Here is a 24004-nt window from a genome sequence, read left to right as displayed (position 1 = left end):
TTTGCATTGCAACAGAGAAATGATATGAGTACCTTGAATTTCCAGCCGGTGGTGAGTGATATGGATGATGTTGTCATTAGCATTAATGGCATAGAGTCTCTGCTCCAGAATCTGAAGATTGGTAAGGCTGGGTGTCCTGATGACTTGCCAAACAAGTTTTATAAATTTTGTGCTCAGTCGTTTGCACCGTACTTGAAGATTATTTTCGAAAAATCCCTTGAGGAATCCTGCCTTCCAGATGACCGGAAAATCGCAAGCGTAGTGCCAATTCACAAATGTGGTCCTCGTGACACCGTCTCAAATTATAGGCCAGTATCACTAACTTCCGTTGCGTGCAGGACTCTTGAGCATATTTTGTATACTAGTATTGTAGCACATATGGACGCACATTCATTGTTTAATCCTCGGCAGCATGGTTTTCGAAGGGGCCTATCTTGTACTACGCAGTTGATTGAATTTCTGCACGAGCTGACAGAAGCACTGGACAGGCGTCTTAGCGTGGACTGTGTGTCCTTGGCTTTCAAAAAGGCATTTGATACCGTGACGCACTGTTTACTAATAAAAAAATGGCCTTTTACAATATCAGTCCTCAAGTAATATCATGGGTAGAAGATTACCTACGCTTACGCCAGCAGTTTGTGGTGGTGAATGGTACTCAGTCACAGAAGGTGCAAGTTGTGTCCGGTATTCCGCAAGGCCGGTTATTGTTCTTGCTGTACGTGAACGACATTAGTGACGGAATAGTGTCTCAAATGCGGTTATTTGCGGACGACTGCGTTCTCTATAGAGTAGTCACTTGTGACCGTGGTGCTGAGATCTTTCAGGAAGACTTGAACAGAATCTCAGAGTGGTGCGTCAAATGGAATATGAAATTGAATTTGTCTAAAACTGTTCATATGAAAGTTACAAGAAAGAAAGGCGTTGATATGCAACCGTATGTTATTAGGAATGTAATGTTGGAACAGGTATTCAAATTTATATATTTAGGTGTTTATTTTACTCCCGCTTTGAAATGGCGCCGTCAAGTCGATTATGCTGCTAAAGATTATGATTATGATTAAAGATGTGATTATGCTGCTGATTATACTGCTAAAACATGCAAAATCCTGGGATTTCTTCGCCGAAATGCAAACACTTTTCCACAGTCATGTCGGGACATCTTGTACAAGACTTATGTGAGGTCAATTCTAGAATACGCGTACGGTTTGGGACCCGCATACTCGTAGAGATAAAGATAAGCTGGAGCGGGTGCAGAACATTGCCGCTCGTTTCGTATCCGGCATACGCGGGGCTCAATACAGTGCATCGCGTACGAAGGAAGCACTCAACTGGGAATTACTAGACACGCGCCGTAAGAAGTTGAGGCTGAAGTTTTTCCATGCTATTTATTATTCAGCTGTTCGGGTTGATCGCGAAAAGTTTGTGCAAGAGCCTTTTTATAGATCCAATCGTGTTGAACATGATTTTAAGGTCCGTGAATTTGCGACAAAAACTGAATTGTTTAGAATGTCTTTCTTTTCTAAAACCATTAGGGAATGGAATAGACTGCCGAGTGATGTTGTGAGGGTTGAATCAAATGATGCTTTCTTTTTGATCTTGTAGATTGTAGATGTGCATTGCTAAGGGCTTTGCCTTTTTTTCCGTTTTTTTTTCGTTTTTCCTCTTTTGTTATCACTTTTAACACTGTACAGGAGCAGAGGTGTCGTATGTATTTCTTCTTGTACCTCCCTCCCCCACTGTAATGCCTTGGCGCTGTGGGTTCCTTAATAAATAAATAAATAAATAAATAGTATATGCAAAACACCAGCAGCGTTCCAGAATATCGGGGACAGCGCAGATTTGGACTTTTACGTGTCCTGTGAGTTGAGTCGAGGTCTGTGTCGAGTATATAGTGATCAAATATTATTCTTTGTACTCTCGTTCGTGGATGGCAATATACTTAGCAGGTTCTACACAGACCCCTTGTCCCAGGTCTAGAAGGATGAATTGTGCCTTGAAAATGTACTGTGTATAAAGCGACATATGTAAGCCGAAACCAAATGCTCCTCAATCGATTAAATCGGTGACAGCCACCGACATTCTGACTTCCGTCTTTTCGTGTTATTGTTGTTGATGTCATTGTTTTTTGGTGCAGAAAAGTGGGTGTAGGCTGCATTAGAACCGGCTATCACAAAGTTGTTGTTAGTAGTTGTTATTGTTGTCTTCGTTGTTGTTATTGTTGTCGTTGTTGTGGCGTTTGACACTAGAGAAGTGCTGTTGATACTGGTGTCGAGTTATTGTACAGAACTTTTGACTCTGGCCATCACCTTCTTCCTGCAACAGGGAAAAAAGATGCCCAGTACGAAGATAGCCAGAAGAGGACCGGACAGGGTCCCAACCAGCGATGCCGTTGCCTGCGTGGACAAATGTGAGGACGTTAGGAAAGATACTTTGTCATTACTCAAGGGCTTACGAAGCCACTGCATGAAATAAAAAGCGCGCACGTTGAGGGAACGCAAACATTAGGAACGAAGATAACCGCGTTTGTGCTTGTAATGTTTGGAGCTCTAAACGCTTGCAGAATATCACCTCAATCCAGGGTGGTAGGGCGTGCCCTGCCTAATATCAAAGAAATCAGGGTACTTCTTAACATTTTTATGTTTAAACTCACAGGCTGATCATGAGTGAAGCTGCTCTGTGGAATTATTATATAGATAAATGAGCTATCGGGCGTACTTACGTGCACGATAGAGTCCGTAGCTCCAGCGAGAAAAGCAATCGCAATTGAAAGCAAGCCATACGCCGCGGCTGCGATGTAAAGAAAACAATTTATTACAATGGCAGTAACTGTATACTCTGTTATACTCGATGTCTAAGCCTTTTTACTCACCCATGCATTTGGTAACTCTCAGAGCAGCGGCTTCAGTGACGTTTACCTTGGGACGAACGAAGTCGTGCCACGTCACAGCGGCCAGGGCATTGTAGCCGGAGGACAGTGAGCTGGTTGAAGGACATGCATCAACGCATATGTACGCATGACGCCAATGTTTTCACAGAGACCACATCTATCATCATGGACGGACATACGTACGGAAAAGTAGCTATATTCTTATTGGAACCAACTCCTGCTTACATTTCTCCTGCAAATGCTGCCTCGAGACTCACATGAAATCAACGTGATTGTACCTGACTATCACATGTGCTCATAAACTATGTTGTACAAAACATGTGGCAGTTTGGACAAAAGGAAAACAATGTTGCAACTTCCATAACGAACTTTGAAGGTCCCGAAACCTCGCCGCGTCACGTCATTCTAAACCCACCGTAGCGGCGTATAGGGGCTCTGGCTTTGCGCTGCTGGTCAAATGGAAAAAACACCCGTTTGCCGAGCATCTGGCGCAGATTAAAGAAGTCCAAGCGGTTTAAACTGTTTAGGAGTCCCCCACTACTTTGGACCTCATAATCATACCGTGATTTTGGCACATAAATCTCCTCAAATTAATTTTTCATTTTTAAGCCCACGTCATCGCTTTACCGTGCTCAACTGCTGAAGTGATAATTCAGTCTGTCCACCGCCTCGAAAACAAGTGAGCACTTGTTCCAAGAAATGTCGCCTGCATAATGTGGCCCATTGTATTGGTATATACGTTCAAGGGATGTTCCGGAGTGTATTCATATATACTGGGACACTCAGTTCAAATTAACCCAAGCTCACCTGAGCGAACCGCTGAAGACGGCGGCCACAAGCAGCCCGCTAAGCCCCGGATACCAGCGTAGCAAGTCTTGCACTATGTACGGCATCAGCTGAAATTAAAGGGGCAACTGCAGTTGTTCGCAGAGATCTTCGTACATGGAATGTATAACAGGGTGAAGGTACCATCAGTTAACTCTCCTCATTAGCATGATAAACTAAAGAACTGCATGTACCCTATCTATCGTTGGTCACAGGACGCTTTATTTTCACGCTGTGCCTCTATATGAGCAGTTAAACCGGTGCCGTGTTGGCGTGCGCCACTGGTTTCAACACCTAAGGTACCCTGTAAGGCCATTATATATTCATTCTTACAGTGGAGCTGTTAGAACCTCGCTGGGTTTGTCTTGTCGTCTGCAGACTCGCAGAGCAGGGGTAGAGAGAGTTGAGAGAGAGAGAGAAAGCAGAGTATAAAAATGGTATCGCGCAGCATAGCGACATGGCGAGGGCGCGTGGAGCCTTGTGAGGGCAAATTAGGAGCGGGAAGGCGGGAACATAGGTGGTGTGACGTCATTGCTCGCCGTTGAGAATCTGTGCGCTCGCTTTGGCAAATTTCAAGAAGTTACAAGGTACACGACGTCGGAGATAGCATGCATCAGAGCTAAGGTGCGGCAGTTGCCAACGCGTTGCTTCGGTGCAGCGTCTGGCACACGACACCGACGCATATGGCATCTCAGCAAATCGCTTCTGTTGCGGCAAGCACCTCTAATGGCGCGCCGTCCCAACCGAAACCCCCACAGAGGAAGACGTCATGGAGTTCTCTGAAGCCTTAACTTCCCCCAGCTCCGCTGGTCCCTGGTGTTTGGAATAGCAGAGCCACGCATAATTTTTTTCCATAGTGCTCCCATGATTCGTGCTGTTTTGCAGGCAATCTCGCCCCCCCCCCACCCTCCTCATCCTCGAAACGCACACAGCTGCGGAAATTATATGGGCAGAAAGCGCACCAACAGCTAATATTATTTAGAAATAGAAGGAGCGGAGTAATATAATGCTAATTACGATACTAATAATATAAAACTACACAAATATAACAGCATACCAGAGCGGCAACCCACTCTAATATTAGTATGAGATGCTCCCTATGGAGTAAAACAGCAGTTGAAGGTCGTAGATCATTTAGAAGCGTAATGAGATTGGGAAGTCTGCAGGCATAAGGCGAGGTCGGCTCACGCAATGCAAATGCACAATTGGAGATCGCTGGTAGAGGAGTTCGTCCTGTACGCAGCGGACGTGCATAAAATACATTCCAATTAAAGTTTCTACTCTTTGGGATTTATCTTGTCCCAAACAATCAATAACCGACATCTATCTCACGCGCGTTTCCTTTCTTTAACGCTGCGTGCGCGGTAATTCCAGCTGTCGTGAACGGGACGCGCGTTATCAGCGTGACAAAGCACTCTTGACAGGAAAGTAGCGCGCGTGGAGTTTTCAAGAAAAAAAAACAAAACGCAAGACAGGTTACAATTAGAGTGAGAACGATACGCTCCAAAGGGTGCAAACATTTTCTTTTATTATTCATTGTAGTGTAACCTGATGATATTTCTTTCTTCTCTTTTTTGTTCTTTTTCTTATTTTTTGAATTGAGGGTGACGCCTAACCTGGTCCGGCTTGTCGATGTCCCCGGTGAGCATAGGGTCACAGTCCCAGTACACAGCGTAGAGGGTCAACCCTGAAAGCACAGACAATAGCAGAGTCACAGCCACGCTGGGGATATTCAGCAGAAGTGCCCTGCAACAACGCGACACGCACTGCAATATACTGTACCTGCAGGTTGATGGCTTTTTTACGCTTTACGAATCAATATTTTTTTTATATAGCCTCTTGCAGCTAACATAATTCTAGTTCTTGAGCCGAATTATTCATAGAGGTGGACAGCATTTGCATGAGGGAGACTAGCATAGTCAAATAAAGGACAAAAACACAATAATTATGTTTTGAATTAACTACTTTACTGCACATATTGAAATTTATGAATTGTAGCCGATGAGTTTGCAAGGCGTATCCACTTGGAATGAATTTCCAGAATGATACCAGCTTGGAGATAGGCGCCATCAAACTTCCCGTAAAAATGCGCTGCTGTTCCACTTTTCGAACAATGCGCTTTTATATGCGCTGAAGCACAAAAATAGCTGGAACACCCATGAATTCATCCTACACTTTGGGTGATAATTTCTGAAAACTATAGCGCCATCCTGTAAATTCATTATCATCCTGGAAAGTGAATTCTTGTTAATTAGTTGAATACGTGTTTCAATTTCTCGCGCTTGTGGTGCCCCCGTCTTCGAATAATCCAGGTCAATGGCAATAATTTTGCTATATGACACAGGCGAATTTTTTGAAATTCTATAAATCTTAAACATGATCACTCTGTATATCGCACACACACACACGGACGATATGCAACCAGCAGAGTCACTACACATGTACAGGAGCAAATTCACTCGTGAAAACGCTACAAGTGAGCACTAGGGTCCGAGTTGGACAGAGCAACAAATAGGATGACAGACCGCTTCCGTGAGCCTGTGTTTTTAATGATACAAATTTAAAAGATATATTCACGTTTTATGGATCGACTCTTCGTCACAGAGTAAAGACATGCAATAAAATGGAAAGTCTAGAAAACAATGAAAACTACTGAAGAGGCCCTCGGAGCATGTGGGGAAATTCGCGCATTGGCGCGAGAACGTTGGCGCAAATGGCAGCGAGTCTCCGGCCAGTAGGTTGTCGTGTAAGAGAGGAGAGAAAAAAGAAAGGGGCTTGGTTTGCTGCCGCTGCCCGCAGGATACGAAATAGAATATGCGCTCCGTATATTCGCTCCGGCAGCTTAGTTGAAAGTTGAAATCTTGGACTGCCAACCTGTTGGTCGTAAACTGGAATCTTCATGGCGCAATAAAGATATTTATTTCGTCGCAATTTTCTCGCGAATAGCCTTGGAATTCCAGCCATGGCACCGGCGGTCACCGCGGACATGAAAAACGACTAGAGGAATGAGTCCGTAACTATCCCTGCAAAAGAAAGCAAAAGCAAAAAGAATGAAGAGAAAGAAAAAAGGAAAAGAAAGTTCCTTTACGAAAAACCAACACGTAGAAATACTCAGTCATGTGACGGCTGCCGCTGTGTGCGTCCGATCAAATGGCAGCTGCTGCTGCTATCCTGGCAGGAACAGCGCCCTCACGCGCACGTGCACTGTCGCTCACATCGCAATGGAACATCAACAGAACGCAGAAAAATATAGGTGAAACTATTCTAACGATTAATTTACGTGATTATTAAAAACATCAGAGTGTACATTAAGTGCAATTTTTTCGATGGGAAATGCATCTTTCGCGGCGGCGGACGAATCGGGAGCATGCTATAATCCCTATTGAATGAAATAATTGACTTACGTTCGCCAAGACACTTTTCAGTTAACGTCATCATTGCATATGGCGCGAGGGAGTGAAAAGGTGGAATTTCATTTGTACAGGAAACACGGATAGGTCAGCCTGGGCAAGTGCGGTCTATCCTGGTATTCAGCAATGTAGTGGAGGAGGGGGCACGATAACGTTGACCTCCTGGAGTTGCTTAACGTGCTTCATAAGTGCGGTGAATAAGTTCTTTGGACCAAGTTCTTTGGACCAAGTTCTTTGGAGAAATGCGAGACCACCGCGCGCTACCACCATGGTGCTGAAGAAGGAAGTGACGCTGACCTGCGAGCACCTTGCAGCGAGCCGATGCTCAAGTAACGTTGAAACTGCGTCTGGCTGGCGCAGTATATGCTCGTCCAGCTCACGGTGGTGCCAAAGATCAAGTTCCACGACGTGAACGTCTCATACGGGCTCGTGCTGAAGCTGCGAAAGGACGGAAACGCGCCGTTTGTAGGCACACATGGCTTGGCGAGCGGTACTGCGTTGGCGGCTCGGAGCAACTGTAGGTTAAGAGGATGAAGAATTAGATATCAGGCCCATTCCGTGAATTCATGAACTACTGAGCAGAGCTTCGCATGTGTGTTTGTGCCGTTTGACCGTATATTCAGTGTTCGTCGGCGCTTTCTGTGGCTTCATTCTGTTTGCCGTGCAAACAGGAGTATAACTGGTGTCGCTTAAGGGAGCCACTGTCTCCAAGGATATCGCTGTTAATGATAATAAGGTAAGGGTGTATACAGACGCGGCTTGAACGGTCTCCATCATGACAATATGACATTACTCACGTTCCTGTGTGGCTTGATAATAAGACAGGTAGCATGCGCAAGACGAAAAATGGCTGTGGTTTAGCTAAGGTTAAGCCCAGGATGCGAAGCATACTAGCCTTTATTTTAGTTGTTGAACCACTGTTTAGCCTGGTGAACTGCTGTTGCTTGGCTATATTTGGTTCGGCTAGACGAAGAAACAACTCATGCAGGCGAGCGCACGAGCTGAGACCCGGCTATGTAGCTACGCGGCTGCAAGCGAGCGCACGAGTTGAGCCTCCGCTTTTGCAGCTGTTATGACGTCATATGGTAGCTACGCGGCCGCGCGCGGCGCAGCAAGGAAGAGCGTGGTTGTGCGGCTAGTATGCTTCGCATAAAAACGGAGCCACCTAATCAGCATTAAGAAAGCATCGATTTAAAAAGAGCTTGCGCAAAATAACGAAGCAGTTCGCCGCTCCAGCGACTATATGTATTTTACAGCGACGTTCTTTGCCTCGCAAGCTGCTCTTCGAAGGCGCATTTTTATTCATTTCACAACGCTCCTAAAGGTTCGCGAAGGGGCATTACATATGGGTGAGGTGGGAATACAGAAAAAAAAATTGACCACCCTTCCACTACTGTGAGGAGAGGTTCAAGCAAAGCTCGGTATCCGCGGTTCTTCGTTGTCGTAACGCCTTGGCTTCGCGCTCCCTCACAGGGAGGTCGGCACGTCGACGACGAGCCCTTTCTCGAGCGCGTTCCCGGTGGCGTTCATCAAATGCCGCCTGCTCTTCGGCCGAACGCACGACGCGCGGCACGATTCCGTTGCCGTTCCTTCAACGCAGCCTACTCTTCGGCAGAACGAACCAAACGCGGCCTCGCCACTTGACTGCCGAGCTGAACTGGCGGAAAACGGCGGGTGCGAGCGGATACGCGATCACTACCTTTCCCTTCTCTGGAGGGAGGGGACGCCTGTGATTGGCTCGCGCCTTGCGCTGTGTCTACTTCTTCAGGGATATAAAACGCCGCTTTAAATGGCGTGTATGATGAACCGACAGTGGCTGTTCAATGAGGGAAAAAAAAACGACAGTGGCTGAATCAGTTAGCGTAGTGGCCTCGCAAACCGGAGGTCGGTGATTCGAATCCGCAGCGCCCTACAAGCAATTGTTATTTTTGCGCGGCTTGAATTATTTTAGTACTGCAACAATAACACCGACGCCGACATGAGTGAGGCAATACAAACATAGCTTGAAAAAGTGAGTTGAACTCCTGGGTATACAAAAATTACGCAATAAAACAAGTATACAAATGAAACAGAGTGACAACTCAAAATAAGCTATGAGACATACAAATGGGCAAAACTGCGACGCATAGAAAAACGACATACAACATCGATTAAAAAAACTTGGTGGTCAGAGCCAAAGTCCACCGCTATATAGGTGTGTGTGTGTGTGTGTGTGTGTGTGTGTGTGTGTGTGTGTGTGTGTGTGTGTGTGTGTGTGTGTGTGTGTGTGCGTGTGTGTGTGTGTGTGTGTGTGTGTGTGTGTGTGTTTGTGTGTGTGTGTTAAGTAATATGCCAGGAAAAGTGTGAGTGAGTGAGTGAGTGAGTGAGTGAGTGAGTGAGTGAGTGAGTGAGTGAGTGAGTGAGTGAGTGAGTGAGTGAGTGAGTGAGTGAGTGAGTGAGTGAGTGAGTGAGTGAGTGAGTGAGTGAGTGAGTGAGTGAGTGAGTGAGTGAGTGAGTGAGTGAGCAAACTCCACGTCACCTGGCTAGGCCCACTCAGGGACCATCAGGTGAAACCTCACGGCCCTCTCGCGAGCCCTCTGGACTGTAGTAAAAACATGGTCTCACTCACAATTTAAGCTACATGTTTGAACGAAACATCAAAGGAAATAATATTTACACTGAGAAAGATGAGAGCAAGCTCAATAAAGTGCACGTAATGAGCATTTAGATATATTATGTGCGTAAGAATTCTAGGAAAGATGCAAGGCCGCTTTGAGTAGCTAGTATGATCGCAGATGATGTTATTCAGCTATTGTTCGGGTAATTAAGGAATTGAAGAGAGTATTGAGCGACATTAAGTTAAACGTTATATCAAGGAAGAATTTAATGTGCGTGGAAAGAAAGCTGTGCAACCTGATGATAGAGTTTATGTAGTAACGATGTGCGAGCGTTAGGAGAATGTTCGGAATAAATAAAGCGGACCATGCAGTTCTCTGTCAATTCGCATCTTTTTGATCCCTCATGATTGAATGAAGGGCTGGCTTAGAGTAAGTGCTTTCATACAGAGGAGGGCGGGTTTGTGGCTCGCCTACCGCAAAGAAAGGCATCAGCTACTCCATAGAATACGCGGACGTAACTGCTTAGCATATTCTTTGGGTCGTCGATGTCATGTACGCGCAGTGCCCCAAATATATGATTGAGTTGCACAGGACTGATAGCCTTCGGTAACTTTTTTGGTCCAATATTTCTAAAGCTACTTGCTTTGGTGAAATAGCATTCCTTCATCGAAGCTCAGGCACACTGTGTCACGACGAGGAGCTTGACGCAGAGTCAAACAGCTAAAACTATAACCATTATATTATATAAGGTTAAGGGAACTTCATAAAAAAATGAATTTCTGCATGTAGTTTTCTTGAATATTGATCTTAGAGATTTATATTGAAATGGACGCTGCTTACAGCAACTCATCCTCACGCATACTTGGCGATAAAACAAAACAAACTACATATTATAGAGCATGCAAATTTGTTGCTCGTTTAGCACCTTTTTACTTATAGCGCAGTTGTCAAGTACGATGAAATGTTGTACTGTTGCTTTTTATGGTGACCTTAAAATCGCAATGCATGCCAGCCGTGGTAAATCATTATACCGAGTAGCGCATTAGCACTTTTCTAAGAGTATGTAACCAGAATGTTGTGTGTCATTGCGGACGTCTTACTTGGTAATTATGACCCTGCCTCCTTCGCTGGCTCTCTGCCACATGGCGCCGAAGCCTCCCACGTCGGAAATGCCCTGCGTAAAAGCAAGATACATTGGAAATGTAAACGATAAGAAATTGATGCACTTTCTATTCGCCATTGGGTAATTAAATGGTTTCATTAAATGCGAATAGCCTCGAAGGCAGGCGTTCAGGGAGATTGTTGCCCATCGTCGACCTTTGTAAAAAGTGCGTGGGAAATTTCTTTACTGAGTAGATTGTTCGCGCGAGGGTACATCTCGGCCGCCGCAGCATCATAGCTAGAAAACTGTATAGCAGGGTCATCTACTACATATAATGTTGCGTATGTAAAGGATCAGCAGGCAGGCAACTTCTACAGTGCTGAAATATTCTAATGTGGACAGCAGAACGCATTTACGTCTACGTACATGGCAGTGCGACGCGAAATCGCACTGCACCCGGTTTCTTGGCGTGTAGTAGTCCCAAGTGTATGTTTTGGAGTCTGAATTATGCCACTTTAACAATTATAAGTGAATCGTTAAACCGAGTAACGCATTGGAGTACGTTTGGTATGGTTCGCGTTTCAATTTTTTTAGCACTATAGACCAGAATACGCTAGCCTCACGCCCAGGCTATTTGAACGCATACTCTCGCACCCGGATTGCCCGGTCGACCAGCGCCATTTTGTTCTGGGCTGCCAAAGTGTGTTCGCCGGCGACCAGCAGACATGGCTAGCGCTAGCTCTAGCACTCCAAAGTGCGGAAATGTGCCCGTTCACGCGGATCCTAAGTACAAGAAGTCATCTGGGCATCGTTGCGTCGTGTTTGGATGCCAAAATAACCAGCGGAAAAGGTGCAGGTTGCTTAGCGCTGTTTGCGAAGTGCACAATACACGTAGGGAATCGTGCCGGTGCGGTGTTTTCAGCCTGCAGCGATTTCCATCCGCAACGAAGAATGACAAGCTGCGCCACCGGTGGATAGCTGCAGTGAATAGCAAGAACTACCAACCCAGTGAAAATGCACGAGTGAGTATTCGATCTGTGTATATTTTGGTGCGACGTTCAACTTTGCGCCCTACGAACGTAATATGTGTAACACGCAGGTTTGCTCTGAGCACTTTCTGGGCAAGCCCACAGAGCAGAATCCCGCGCCGGTGCTTCGCCTTGGCTATAACAAAAAGGCAAGCCTTTTCGTGTTTTCATTCAGGCAGAGCTCCCGACGGTTAAGCGGAACAGTTGAGTTTGCGGTCAGCGATACTTGCAGCTGGTGCACGGCATGACCATTAAGCGTGAACGACAAGTTGTAGGCGATAGTACGTTGCCCTGCTGGTGAGCGTTATTGCTAATGAAAGTAAACCGATGCCTGCTCGTCACGTAGCATGCGTCCACAAAAACGTAAACGACAACTGCTCGTCGACGAAGGCGTTCTTGCAGCGCGCCTGTCTTTACGAGCTGGTGTTGCAGGTGTCATTCGTAACGAATTCACTTGAGCCTCCTGAGCTCTAAACTGCGTGGGGGCTGTTATGTGGGGCAAAGCGCAAAATTTTTCCGTTCATAAGGCGAGGAAAATAAGGTGCTTAATTATTATTGTATATTGTAACAAAATTTTGCTCGTTCTCACCAGTTTTTTTTTTTTACTGTTTTCTAAGGGAGCGCTAAGAATCCGATATGGCCTCGTACAAGCGAAACAGGTCTGAAACCAGGTAGCTGCAGTTGGTGGGGCTAATTTTTTGGAATGCAGGTGCGGTTGTTGTCTTGTACCAAAGGCTTCCCTGATGATGCAGCTTTAAGTAGGGGTGGTAATTTTATGTGCCCTGTCATGGTTTGTGCAACTGCACAACACCTGCATCCGTCATGCTCGCCCTGTTATACGGGCTTTGACTGCACATGTAGTTGAACATTATAACTACTGTAGTTCCTCATTTTCCAATGAGTCCACGTTTAGCATCATATGCTGCTTGTTCGAGTGCTGTAGGCTTGTGTTCTGAATGTTGTACTCTTAAGTGGTTGCACGATACAATTGGCCTGGTGCATTTTCTATTTCATTTTGCGAGGACTTTATATCTTCGCAACAGTGATGGCATGGGAAAGAACTACAGACCTTCTTAATATAACATCTATTTTGTTTTCAATGTGCAGGTGGTGAAGGGCTGGCGTCTGCTAATCAGGCAGTCAAACGACCTCGCCAGTTGGTTGCCAAACGCGGCCAACCCAGTAGTGACCATGACAAACAAGACCAAACTGAAAGTGCAGAGGACAATGTTCTGCGTTCTTTAATAATATAAGTCACCAACACAGTGCTGTAAAATCCTTCACAGGTTACGTGCTTACGTGGTTACCCGATGTATTCGCTTCTGCCGTCTGCACATCACTCAATGTGGCCATTGCGGACTTGCATGAGGTCTTGAAGTTTGATTGAATCGAGACAGCGAAAGTGACAGGCTAGAACAAACGCGAAATACGCCTTCCGCCGAGCTAAAGAGCCCAAGTTTCGCCTTAGCGCCGGGTCGCATCTCCCGGCGTGGCAGCCCAGGCCTGCTACTTCGCGGCGCTTGGGATAGATGGCGCGACCGGCGCTCATCAATATGGCGGCGCCCTTTGAATTCACGGTGTTCTGGTGTATACTAGACCCTTACGGCAAAACCGTCCTCTCACACTCAAATTTCGCATGGAGGGGACATTTCACAGCGATCGCAGTTAATCACCACTTTTGGTGCGCATTAGTTAATAACCTGTTTCGCCCAGAATATTTTATAAGTGCGCGTCGTCTGCATAAAGGCTAAGCGCCATAAGCGCGATTTTGTGCGCGACAGCGACGAGCGACGGCTTCGAGCGACGGATCGGGCCGTCACGTGAACAGATCGCTCGGTCTTGTCGCACGATCGCTCGGTTCTGCAAATCTAGAATTCGCCGCTCGTCGTCCGGAAGTGCTATGAGCGACTAGCCAATAGCGCAAAGCCGGAACTGGATGTACATAACTCAAGTACTTCCGATTGTCTCACGGGACGAGCAAACGATTGAATTTTTTACGTGCAAGGATAAGAACCTACTGCAAGGCTTTCAAAAATATTTTATGCTGCTTTTTACAGTAAAACACATCAACTTAAGTTAATAAAGCACGCGTCATGCTAGTTTCGGCGCCTATATTGCTGCCCTCATACCGGCAACACTGGGGAGACGTCGCTCGAAGTCATCGTTCGCGTATCGCTCGCTTGGGGTACTACTTCTAGGCGACGAACAAACGTGACAGCCATGTCCATCGCGTCGCTTGTCGCTGTCGCGTGCAAGATCGCTTGCATGGGGTTTATACTTAACGCTAAACACACTCAAAACGAAAAAAAGAATTTGAATTTCCAGCAATGAAACGGTGGCGCCACCTGTCATGTGGCAAAACACGGAGCGCGGCTTGTTTTGCCATTGCAGCGGGTGGTGGCGCCACCACGCCCGACAACATTGCAGTGCCTCAGGAGGCACTAAAGCCAAGGAGGTAATAAATATTCACGCAGAAACTCCGCTGGAGTTGTCTAAGTATGCGTAGGCATTGTGGCATCATCTCCGCGCAGCCCGATCTCATGGTCAATTTTATCAAACTTGATCCGACCTGTCAAAACACTTATCAACCCTATTGGTCGTTATCAGTCTTAGCGGACTAGATCCGACCGTTGTCAACCCTTATCGGTTGTTATCCTAATCGATCCGATCTTTATCATCCCTTACTCGTCCTTATAAACCTTATCGGACTTGACCCTTATCAACTATTATCTGTCCCTGTCCACCTTATCTGACTCGATCCCACCCTTATCAATACTTATCGATCCTTATAAGCATTATCCAAATTGATCAGATCATTATAAACCCTTCTCGCTCTTTAGTACCTTATTCATCCACGTCGAACCATTATCAACCGTATTGAAACCCATATAACCCCTCATCACCCGTTATCATCTTTATCAACTTACTGACTGCTTATCTGTCAGTATTGCGCGACGCGAAGCGCGTGAGCCCTCAGTGATCGGCGACATTTCGGTCGATGAAGGAACGCCCCAATGGAGAGCGCATCTCGCGATCCCCGTTCGAAACGGATCGGGGATTGGTTGTTTGACACTAAATTTTCTCACGGTCGGAATTTTCCTGATGTCTACAGAACGCCAAGTCGCCTCTACATGTGGCCCTGAGATGGTTTTTATTCAACCATCACCAAATCGTTCACGAAAGCCTTCATAGAGACTATTCTCCTTTGACGCTTGTTTTGCGTCGCCTGTACAACGCATTCGTATGGTTCAGACACATTCACCTTCTGCAAGCGTTGGTGGTTCTATGGTGATCGTGTTGATGTTTTCTTGCGGCTTCCTGTATATCGTAGGATGCATAATTTAGGACTTGAACGCAATACGCAGAAACGCGTGAAAAAAATACCGGTTAGATCTTCAGCGAAAATTTTCTTTTTTCAATTGCAATCTAACACTCTCCCTGTGAAGCCATGGCACCAAAGAGGGCCTCTTTGTTCTGTTATCTGTTAATTGTATCGTATGTAACAAAATTCAAGCTCGTGAGCACGCCTTCTCGGGTTGTCATGACTTCGTGTTCTTGTAGGGCGCTCTCAAACGAACTATAAAAAAAGAATTGCCGGTAAGACCTTTCGGTATTCGTTTCTTGCCATGTGCAGACCCAGGGGGTGTGCCGGCTGACATGATAATGCTTTTGTGCACGAGCAGCGTGTGTAAAACGCGCATTGATGTCAGAAATGCCCGCGTAGATGGAAGGTCTGCAAGCGAACATCTAATTGGAAGTCTTATGTGCACGCGTGATGCAATGAAACACGCGATTGAACCACCCGAGTGGTTTCAGGAGCTTGACGGTTTGGTGTCTGTAATGACCCCTTTAAAGGCATTTTAAATCGGGTATGTCTACCCGAATGATGCAATAATATTGTTTAGCACCAAGTGACCTGCTTTGTACGTCTGTACGTATTGTTGCGGAGAAGGTACTACTAATAAAAAGAAGCGGTTAGCTCTCTTGGTGAGGCACGCGGCTTCTGAGCGTGTGGTAGTAGGTACGAACCTCACTATCGCCCACATTTTTCCTTTCTAATTTAGTTTGTCCTATAAATTTATTTCTCTATAGCGATTCGTCTCACGTGACAGAGGGATGTACGGGTTTCTTTGTTGTGTAGGCATAGAAATGCGTACGCATTTAATTTTAAAAAAGTTTGCTAGAGTGGAAGCTCCCGCAGTTGCTTACCAGTGGAGCCGAAGCCAGCGCTTATCCCTACGTCACCTCCGAAATACAGCCCTGTCGGGTGGCATCTGCTTAAAGACCGATTAATTTTGCTCTGTTAATGTCAATTCTAGGCCACTTAGAAAACAAAAGGTGGCTGTAGCCGACAAAAGTAATTTCTACTGAGTACTCAGGACGTAAACATTAACAAAGATTGCCTACACATTCTGACTATATCCTAAAACCAGGAACACAAAGACACACATCCGCCGGTATCCCTACGTCAAAATGAATGATAAGCTATCAGGGAGGGTAACGAGAGCGCTTCTTCTCCTGTCTCATAAGTAAATGTTCTATCGTGCTCTTTAACCTGGCAGCGTTCAAGCTTCATTTTAAGAGCACCATTTCCACTTTTCCACTTTTTAGGAGCTCGTGTCGCAGCAAAGCCGATGTCGTCGGCGGCGTTGGCCATGACGAAGAATGGCGGAAGGCAATGCATAAATAAAAACAACTTGCAAGAAGGGCTGGGTGGGAATCGAACCAGGATTTCCGGAGTGTGAGACGGAGACGCTACCACTCAACCATGATTTCGATAGTTGAAAGCGCGACAAAAGCGCCTCTAGTGAATGCGGTGTTGCCTTAGAAACGTGCCGTAGGAAGTTATACTGCGGTGTATATCCGTAATTATGAGCATCTATATTACAGAAGTCGCAGTTACACGAGTAGCGAAGCACGTTTCCGCTACATTTCTTCTGCGCTTAGCGCGCACGCAGAGCCATCTTTCGGCAAACAGAGAAGACCCCCTCCTCGCTATGTACAGCGCTGCCCCGACACGTGGCGCGCCGCTCGCCCGCTTCTCCCCTGCGTCTCGTTTGAGCGCATTGGGGCCGTGCGGGGACCGGTGCGAGGATGCCCCAATACCTTTGCGTTTAATAAGTTTTCTCGCTCTCTCCCCTTCCAACTTCCAGCGTGCGTCCCTCAAACCCTCGTGTTTAGGCGACGCGGCTCATCTTTCCGCTGACAGAGCGATTCCAAGGTGCAGCGTCCGATGCGGGACGCCTCTGACGTGATCGCTGCGCCGTAGCGCGTCTTGTGGGAAAGCGTCTCCTGATATGTGTGCCGTGCTGCTGGCGAGGAGTCATGCGTCTGCGTGGTGCTCCCAAGCGAGATAGAGGACAATCCCATCGAGACGTCAGCCCCATGATCGCGTCCGCCTTCATGGCGCGTCGCGGCCCGGCAGTTCATGCCGATCACGACGTTTGACTCGCGCAGATCGTTTCTCCCTCCGAGACACCGAGTTCCGAACGCTGCGTTGCTCGGCGCTCACCGCGTGTCTTTGTGTGACTCAAGAGCATGCCGAGCGAATGAGTTGGCGGTGTGAACGGGCTGCGATAACGCTATCGCGTTCCACTCTTGAAGGCGAAGCTTAAGCGTCCTCCAGTTTTTTAAAAACCTACTTGACCAAAGCTAACTTTTATAAGAATACCCAGGAGTACTTCTCGAGATCACGTGGGAAGCTCTAAACTTATATGCACTCTGTTTCATACACAGCAGGCCACACTATGTAGGCTTCAAGTACTGCTCTCAGTGCTCGTGTTAGTGACTGAAATAAATTAGTGCGTCACAGATGAAAGAAATATATACTTTTTCTGTTGCAACACTTGAACAGTTCCTACATGGAAGGCGCCGGAGGTCTGTTACTATTTACTACCAAACGATCGGAGTAACACGCTTCTGCGACCAGCTGCCACGGCGCACCACATGTGCCCGTGACCAAAAACACAGTGCGTCACGTAGTGGAAACCCGAAGGTGCAAATACATCATTTGACGCAACTTTCCGTTAGCTAGTTGTGGTTGCAATGTGCATGAAACCGTTGCTCTGTGGAGAGCATCTCGATCAGGCCAAAAACAAGTTCGTTATACAAAACGCGCCGACCGAGACACTATTGGCCTCGAGCTCCACCACTGGAAAAGCTGGCGCCACCGTCGGCGTGACGTGCTATTAGGGATCACGTGGACATAGCCGCCGCGTCGGCTGCTTCGAGAGCACCGAAGCGAGCTGAAAACGAGAGTTTAAAGGGACCCTGAAACGATTTTGGCGATTTTCTACAAACGTACTGAGTCGTTAGAGTAAGTTCTTCTGATCATTAATTGATGCATCTAAGTGCTCTGCGTAAAGCGTGTAATTTATTATAAGGTTTTAAAAATACCCATCGCTGACGATCGCAGCGCACTGCTCGGCGGAATTTTAAGCCGCCCCTACCCATATGATGCAAATAACCCATATTACGTCACATGGGCGAGCTATCTGATTGGCTGACCAGGGCGCGTGGTCGATAATTTTTCCAACTTCAGGGTGAACAAATGATGCTCGTAATAGTTGGAATGTTAGTTACTTTGTTTTTGTAAAAAGAAAATAACTTAAAGAGAATACACAAGAATGGTTTTTTATTACACTTCAGCACTTCCGGCACACAGCAAGTGTCGTCTGCTTGTGTTACAACGTACTCCATTTTGACGAGAGCTCCGCGGTCAGAGTCGGTCTCAGTCTTTTCGCGAGCACTATGATTCGACTTTGTTGCCTTGTGGACTGCAAACCTAGCGACCTGCAAACCGCGAGTCCAGTATTAGGGCAAACGCAAGCGCAAGGGGACAGGGTCTGGCCGCTTGACTGTGCCGGGTTGAGCCACGAGATGAGCAGAAGGGCAAATGTGAACGGTCTGCACGGTGCAGCCACCTGGTGGCACAGAGCTCAACTATACACAGTAGCAGCAACGAAGTGTATTCTTTGCTGCTGGTGTGTATTTTTCGCAGGGGTGTAATCATCAACACGTTGATTTATAAATGTTTAAAATGCTTTACACTTGGTTAGAGCAATTTTAGCGCTTTGTTTGACTGGTTAAGCGCTGCGCCAGCAAGTGTCTGGACCGTGCAGACCGATCAGGCTGCTCACGTACGTCTACGCTAAAGTTCCTTCATCAGCTTGAGTTTATGCCTCCAGTCATTTGCCGAAATGACCAGCTTGCCTGTTTTTAGCGGAGTACCGGACACGTTCGGCGCTACGACAGAATGCTCGCAACGCACGCTGCTTCGATAGCTCTCGGTCGACGGCCAAGCGGCTAGCGGAGAGGTCTCGCGCGGGAGGGGGCGTGCTCCTAAACCACCGGAAGTGAGCGATGTGACGTCGCATCGTGACGCTGAACCAGTGAAGGCGGAGCTTAGCGCCGCTCGCTCGGCGAGCGAGTTGAGGAGGAAAAGCATAGCTAGGGAGGAGGGTAACTTCTATTCGCTTGCAGCTCCATTAATACGTAACGCTTCACTTAAATTGTGGTGCGAATGTTCTACTTAAGCTGTACCCTACGCGCCTACAAAATTTGTCCGAACCGTTTCAGGGGCCCTTTAAATTCCCTCGTACGCTGCGGTCCTCATTTAGTGGCGAGATTTTCCCGCTTCGAGTGTCTCCTTTACAACGCTTGAAAGCACTAGAATAGGTAGTGGCTGCCTTCGAAGGCGCGCAAAATGGTAGGCTACTGCTCGGTGCCGCAGTGCCGGACGTACGCAACGGAGCCCGATGACAGCCTTATTCACAAGTAGCCGCAGGACAAGAAGCTGCGTGAAGCTTGGCTCGCGAAACATAAAACCGGCAAGCAGTCATCGGTTACGACTCGGGTATGCAACAAGCACAGACGCAAGGAAGATTTCTGCTACGGCGCGGGGTCTGCGATGTTCGGAAAACGCGCGCTGAGACGCTCGCCTGAGTCCGCTACCCGACTAATGTCATGACGGTTTGGTCTATGAACTTGTCGATGCTATAGATACTACCAAGTTCACTGGAATGGAAAGGGAGCGGTAAGACGCACATTAAAAAAAGGCATGGCATATGGTCATGTTTGCGTTATGAATTCTGTGCACTGGATTACAAAAAAGAAGCAGCGGGAATCGCACGCTGATAACACCGATAAACATACAGTGCGACGCAACTCGAGAAATAATATGGAAACGTCCAAGAATTTAGAAGAAAAAAAGATTGAATCGTCGCGACGGCACATCACAGTCCCCGTAGGCGTCGAAGTCTCTACAATGAAATTATTTTGAACAGCTCTGATAGCGCCCACGCAACAATGGTTGCTTGTATACTGTCAAATGCTCATATTCTGTGGCCTAAAGCTCATGGCACGGTGCGAAAACGCGCTCACAGCGAAAGCAAAACATTCTGCGCGGACATGCGTGCAGACGCGCAGCCGGTCGCTGCGAACCCGTGCGATCGCTGCATTGAGGCTTCATTCTGTTATGCCCCATTTTGTTATACAGACAGCCCACTCTAACAACAAATTTCACATAGTTTACTCTCAGCGTTTGGCTACCTTTCACGCAAGAAGCCGGTTCGGGAGGCTCCATCGCGGCCACCGCGCGCAGTGGCGTTCACTGTACGTATTCGGTAAAGAGATAGCATCTGTAAACGATTCGGTGCTTTCAGTTTGCCCAAGATTATTATTTAGACAGTAAAAAACTTCTCTCGTTTCGAAAGTACTTACAGAAATGTCCGGGAGAGCTCGAGCGTGGTGTTTTCAGTGAGCGCTGACGGCAAAAGCTATGAGGAGCGCGCCGCGTGATCCCTCATATTACGCCAGCGAGGCGCTTCCGATAGATGGCGACTCCGTAACTCCTCGCCGCCTATTCTACGACAGCACTATATATACTTGCGTATAGTTTCCATAGTGCTTGCCTACTAAGTACGACATGGGACTAAAATAGCCGTCTGCTCATAACAGCTGTGTGCAGAAATTGAATTTAAATTCATCAGACTCATTAGAGTCTCGAATATTTGCTTTTGCTTTCTCTGCTCAATGAATTCCGTACGAAGCACAAATATTCCGCCATTGTTCTGTGGCGTACCAATTTTTTTGCGCAATTGATGAGTATATACGGAATAAACTGCACATTATTTAGATATTAATATCGAGCGGCATTATCGGAATACTTATAAGAAATGTTGTAATATGTTTATCTATAACTGCAGGGCACGTTGAGGGCTCCAAGCGCTTTTCTGTTTTGTTTCATCGGACAGGCAAATTGCGTTGGCCTGGTTTCGTAGCCGTGAAGGAATTATGAGAGTTTTTTGCGACGCGCTGGTTTTCAGACCTCATTGTCTTTCTTGTTATATTTTCTCTGTAGTCATTGGAGCTCTATGAGGCGGAAAGCGCGAATCTGATTTGCACCTGAATGGTGTGTCACACAAGCCAAGCGAAATTATACGATTATAGACTAGCCTGAACTAGTCTAGGCTATAGACCAATCTTTGAGGACTAGCCGAAAGAGCATGCTTAGTTCATTGCATGCAGTACGACAAGAGATTTCATATGAAAAGCACAGGGTATCTAGTGGCACTACAGAAGGCAAAATAATAGAATGTGATCATGGAAAGGACTTAGCACTTTCTCTGCGTACTGCATCGAGACGTGGTCTGAAACAGCGTTTCGGGCGACATTTCGCGAGCCCCTACTCAGACTCTAAGGATAAGTAAAATATAGAAAGTTTCACTTCTCCATTTACACAGGTCTCAACGCTTTTATCTTAATTATAAGCTTCTTCAGTTGTTTTTTTTTCTTCATCAGAAGAAATGCAACAAAAAGGAAAGTAGAAAAAACGCGACAGAAACATTTCGAACAAATTCTGACAGAACGCAATACCGGAAGGTGTCGCCATCCCACTTCGCTTCTCCTAATACAATCCGGTGTTGCGTTAGCGGGATAAAGGAAGCACTTTTACGTAAAGCCTAATTTGCCTAACGTACTCCACAGAACGTATGAAACTCACAGATACGATGACCATTGTGTAGCCCGCGTAAATGAGGATCATTTGGACCACGTCTGTCCACACCACTGCTTTGATACCACCCTGTGAAAGAAAGAAAGAATACGCACACACACAGAGAGAAAAAGGGAAAGAAGACTACCGTATGCTCCTGTTTATAGTACGCGGTCTAAACATACCCAAAAGTTGAAGTTTCGCCGTGGCGAGGACTTACAAGGTTTAATTTTTAATATCACGAGAACATAAAAAAAAACACGAGTCCTGAGTGCGCCAGCAACAATTTACCCTGCTAGACCATATAGCGGCATCGACTCTACAATGGCGAAACCTAGGTAGACAAACCTGTATACTGGTATGAAAAAAATGGAGTTTCCAGCTTAAATTTGTCATTGCAGTATACACACCGAGTGTGGAATATTTGAGGAATACCTTTTAATTTCACGCCCGGATCTGCCTGTGAATCTGATTGCGGACTATAGACCGGAAAATACTACGACTTTTGTTGGTTGACAGGCTTGCTGACTTTAGCTGCACAGTAAGATTTATTGAACCTTAAATGCGGGCTCGACATGGGGCCCTATAACGTAAAACTATTTCAATGTGTTTTTATTCTAATCTCCGGACGTCAAATTTGCGTAACCGCTGCGCCAAACATCGGGCGGTGATCCGCAGGGTTGTCTAAACAGACCTGTCAAACACTCTCCTCGTTCATAGGAGGTCACTTTTGTTTGCTTGAAAAACTAATAACATTGCCATCCCTGAGCGGATTGTCTTATCTAATTGGCTGACAAGAGGCGAGGAGCACGCTCAAGTGGAGAGGGATTGGATGGGGCCGAGTCAGTGAACTGAAAATTGATAACCGGATGAAGAGGGTGGTGGCCGGCGACTGCGATTGGCCCGTTTTCTCTTACTTAGCTTGCGGTGGCTGGTCGAAAATCGCGACGGCATGCAACGGAAGCTCAAGAATGACGCTAAAACAGATGCTCAGCAAAGAAGAGTTGGCAGAACGAGGTTGTAAACGTGCCGAAAATGCTGGAAAACGTTACACGGCCACGCAGAAAGATTTATTGTACGTAAATAAACCCATGCTATCCGGCAGGTACGAGTAGCCAGAGCCCAAGTGATCGGCGGTAGCCATCTTTTATTCCTTTCGGACGGGGCAGCCTGCGGCTATTAAGAAGATAATTCAGTTTCGTTCGGCATATTAATGCATCTTCAACGCGTACACGTCACTTTGACGCGGTGAGTTTTCGCGGTTTTGCGACGTCGCCTGACAGGCAGGTGAAGGGGGTGCATCCCGAAAACTTTTGACCAATAGCAGATGGCTAATGGCAAAAAGGCGTCGAATTAGAAATAACTATTTTTCTTTTGTTCGGTCAAATCATGCATAATCAGTGTGGACACGTCATACCAGATCAGGAGCTATCGTGGTTTTCGTGATGTCGAGTGACATAGAGGCGAAGTGGGGATGGTACAAAAAGTTTTTGACCAATCGCGGAGGGCTGATTGCCGAATTGAAATCGAAATGTGTGGAATTGCTTTACGTTATAGGGCCCATGGATGCCTACAGGAACAGCACGGACTGTATGCGTGAAATATAAGTAATAGTTGGTTTATTCTTACTTACTCGGTATTGTGCAAAGAGCTTTGTCCTGTTCATTCGTTTCAACCTCGGTCTTCGTCCTCTTAATTACTGCGCAGTAATGTTCGAGAATAAAATGTCGGCTATTCTTTACTTCGTGATCAAGTCATTTCTTTTCTTTTTCTATTGTAGAGAGGGTTTAGATAGAGTAATCCACCAGTCTATAGGGAGACATAGATCAACTGTATTTTACAAACGGCTCTTTTTCCAAGCCGTTGTCACTATAGAGGGAGTTAGTGTAGCTTTGTATTGCTCCTTTACCAAAAAGAATAAATGATAGTTCGGCTGCAGAGGAGGCATAAGGCGTAAGAACGCTCGGATTTAAAATTGAACAAGCAGTTCATCGCACATAGCACGAAACACACAACAAATTCCAACGGGTTTTCAAGGTGTTTCCGACAGGTTCCAACAATCCACGCAGCCATCTTTCCAAAGCGCCGCCTTCGCTAATAATATGTAGACCATCGGGGATGGCTGAAATCTTTATCTTACAAACAACTTCTAGTGTAGGAG

The 24004-nt window shown here is 46.4% G+C and overlaps 1 protein-coding gene across 1 annotated transcript in view; it reads right to left on the bottom strand.

Annotated features, from left to right (window-relative positions):
- Positions 1-24004, bottom strand: part of LOC135906908 (sodium-coupled monocarboxylate transporter 1-like) — a 54822-nt gene that overhangs the window by 17341 nt on the left and 13477 nt on the right. Inside the window, exons 4-11 of the mRNA XM_070539675.1 lie at positions 21853-21933; positions 10820-10893; positions 7420-7560; positions 5329-5458; positions 3695-3783; positions 2870-2979; positions 2720-2787; positions 2307-2393 (exon numbers count right to left, since the gene is read on the bottom strand). Coding sequence (XP_070395776.1) covers positions 2307-2393; positions 2720-2787; positions 2870-2979; positions 3695-3783; positions 5329-5458; positions 7420-7560; positions 10820-10893; positions 21853-21933 — 780 coding nt within the window. The remainder of the gene's footprint in view (positions 1-2306; positions 2394-2719; positions 2788-2869; positions 2980-3694; positions 3784-5328; positions 5459-7419; positions 7561-10819; positions 10894-21852; positions 21934-24004) is intronic.

The sequence above is a fragment of the Dermacentor albipictus genome, chromosome 5, assembly GCF_038994185.2.
Source record: "Dermacentor albipictus isolate Rhodes 1998 colony chromosome 5, USDA_Dalb.pri_finalv2, whole genome shotgun sequence".
NCBI classification, from domain to species: domain Eukaryota; kingdom Metazoa; phylum Arthropoda; class Arachnida; order Ixodida; family Ixodidae; genus Dermacentor; species Dermacentor albipictus.
The sequence above is the reverse complement of the archived record's forward strand: the minus strand, read 5'-3'. Positions and strand labels throughout refer to the sequence as shown.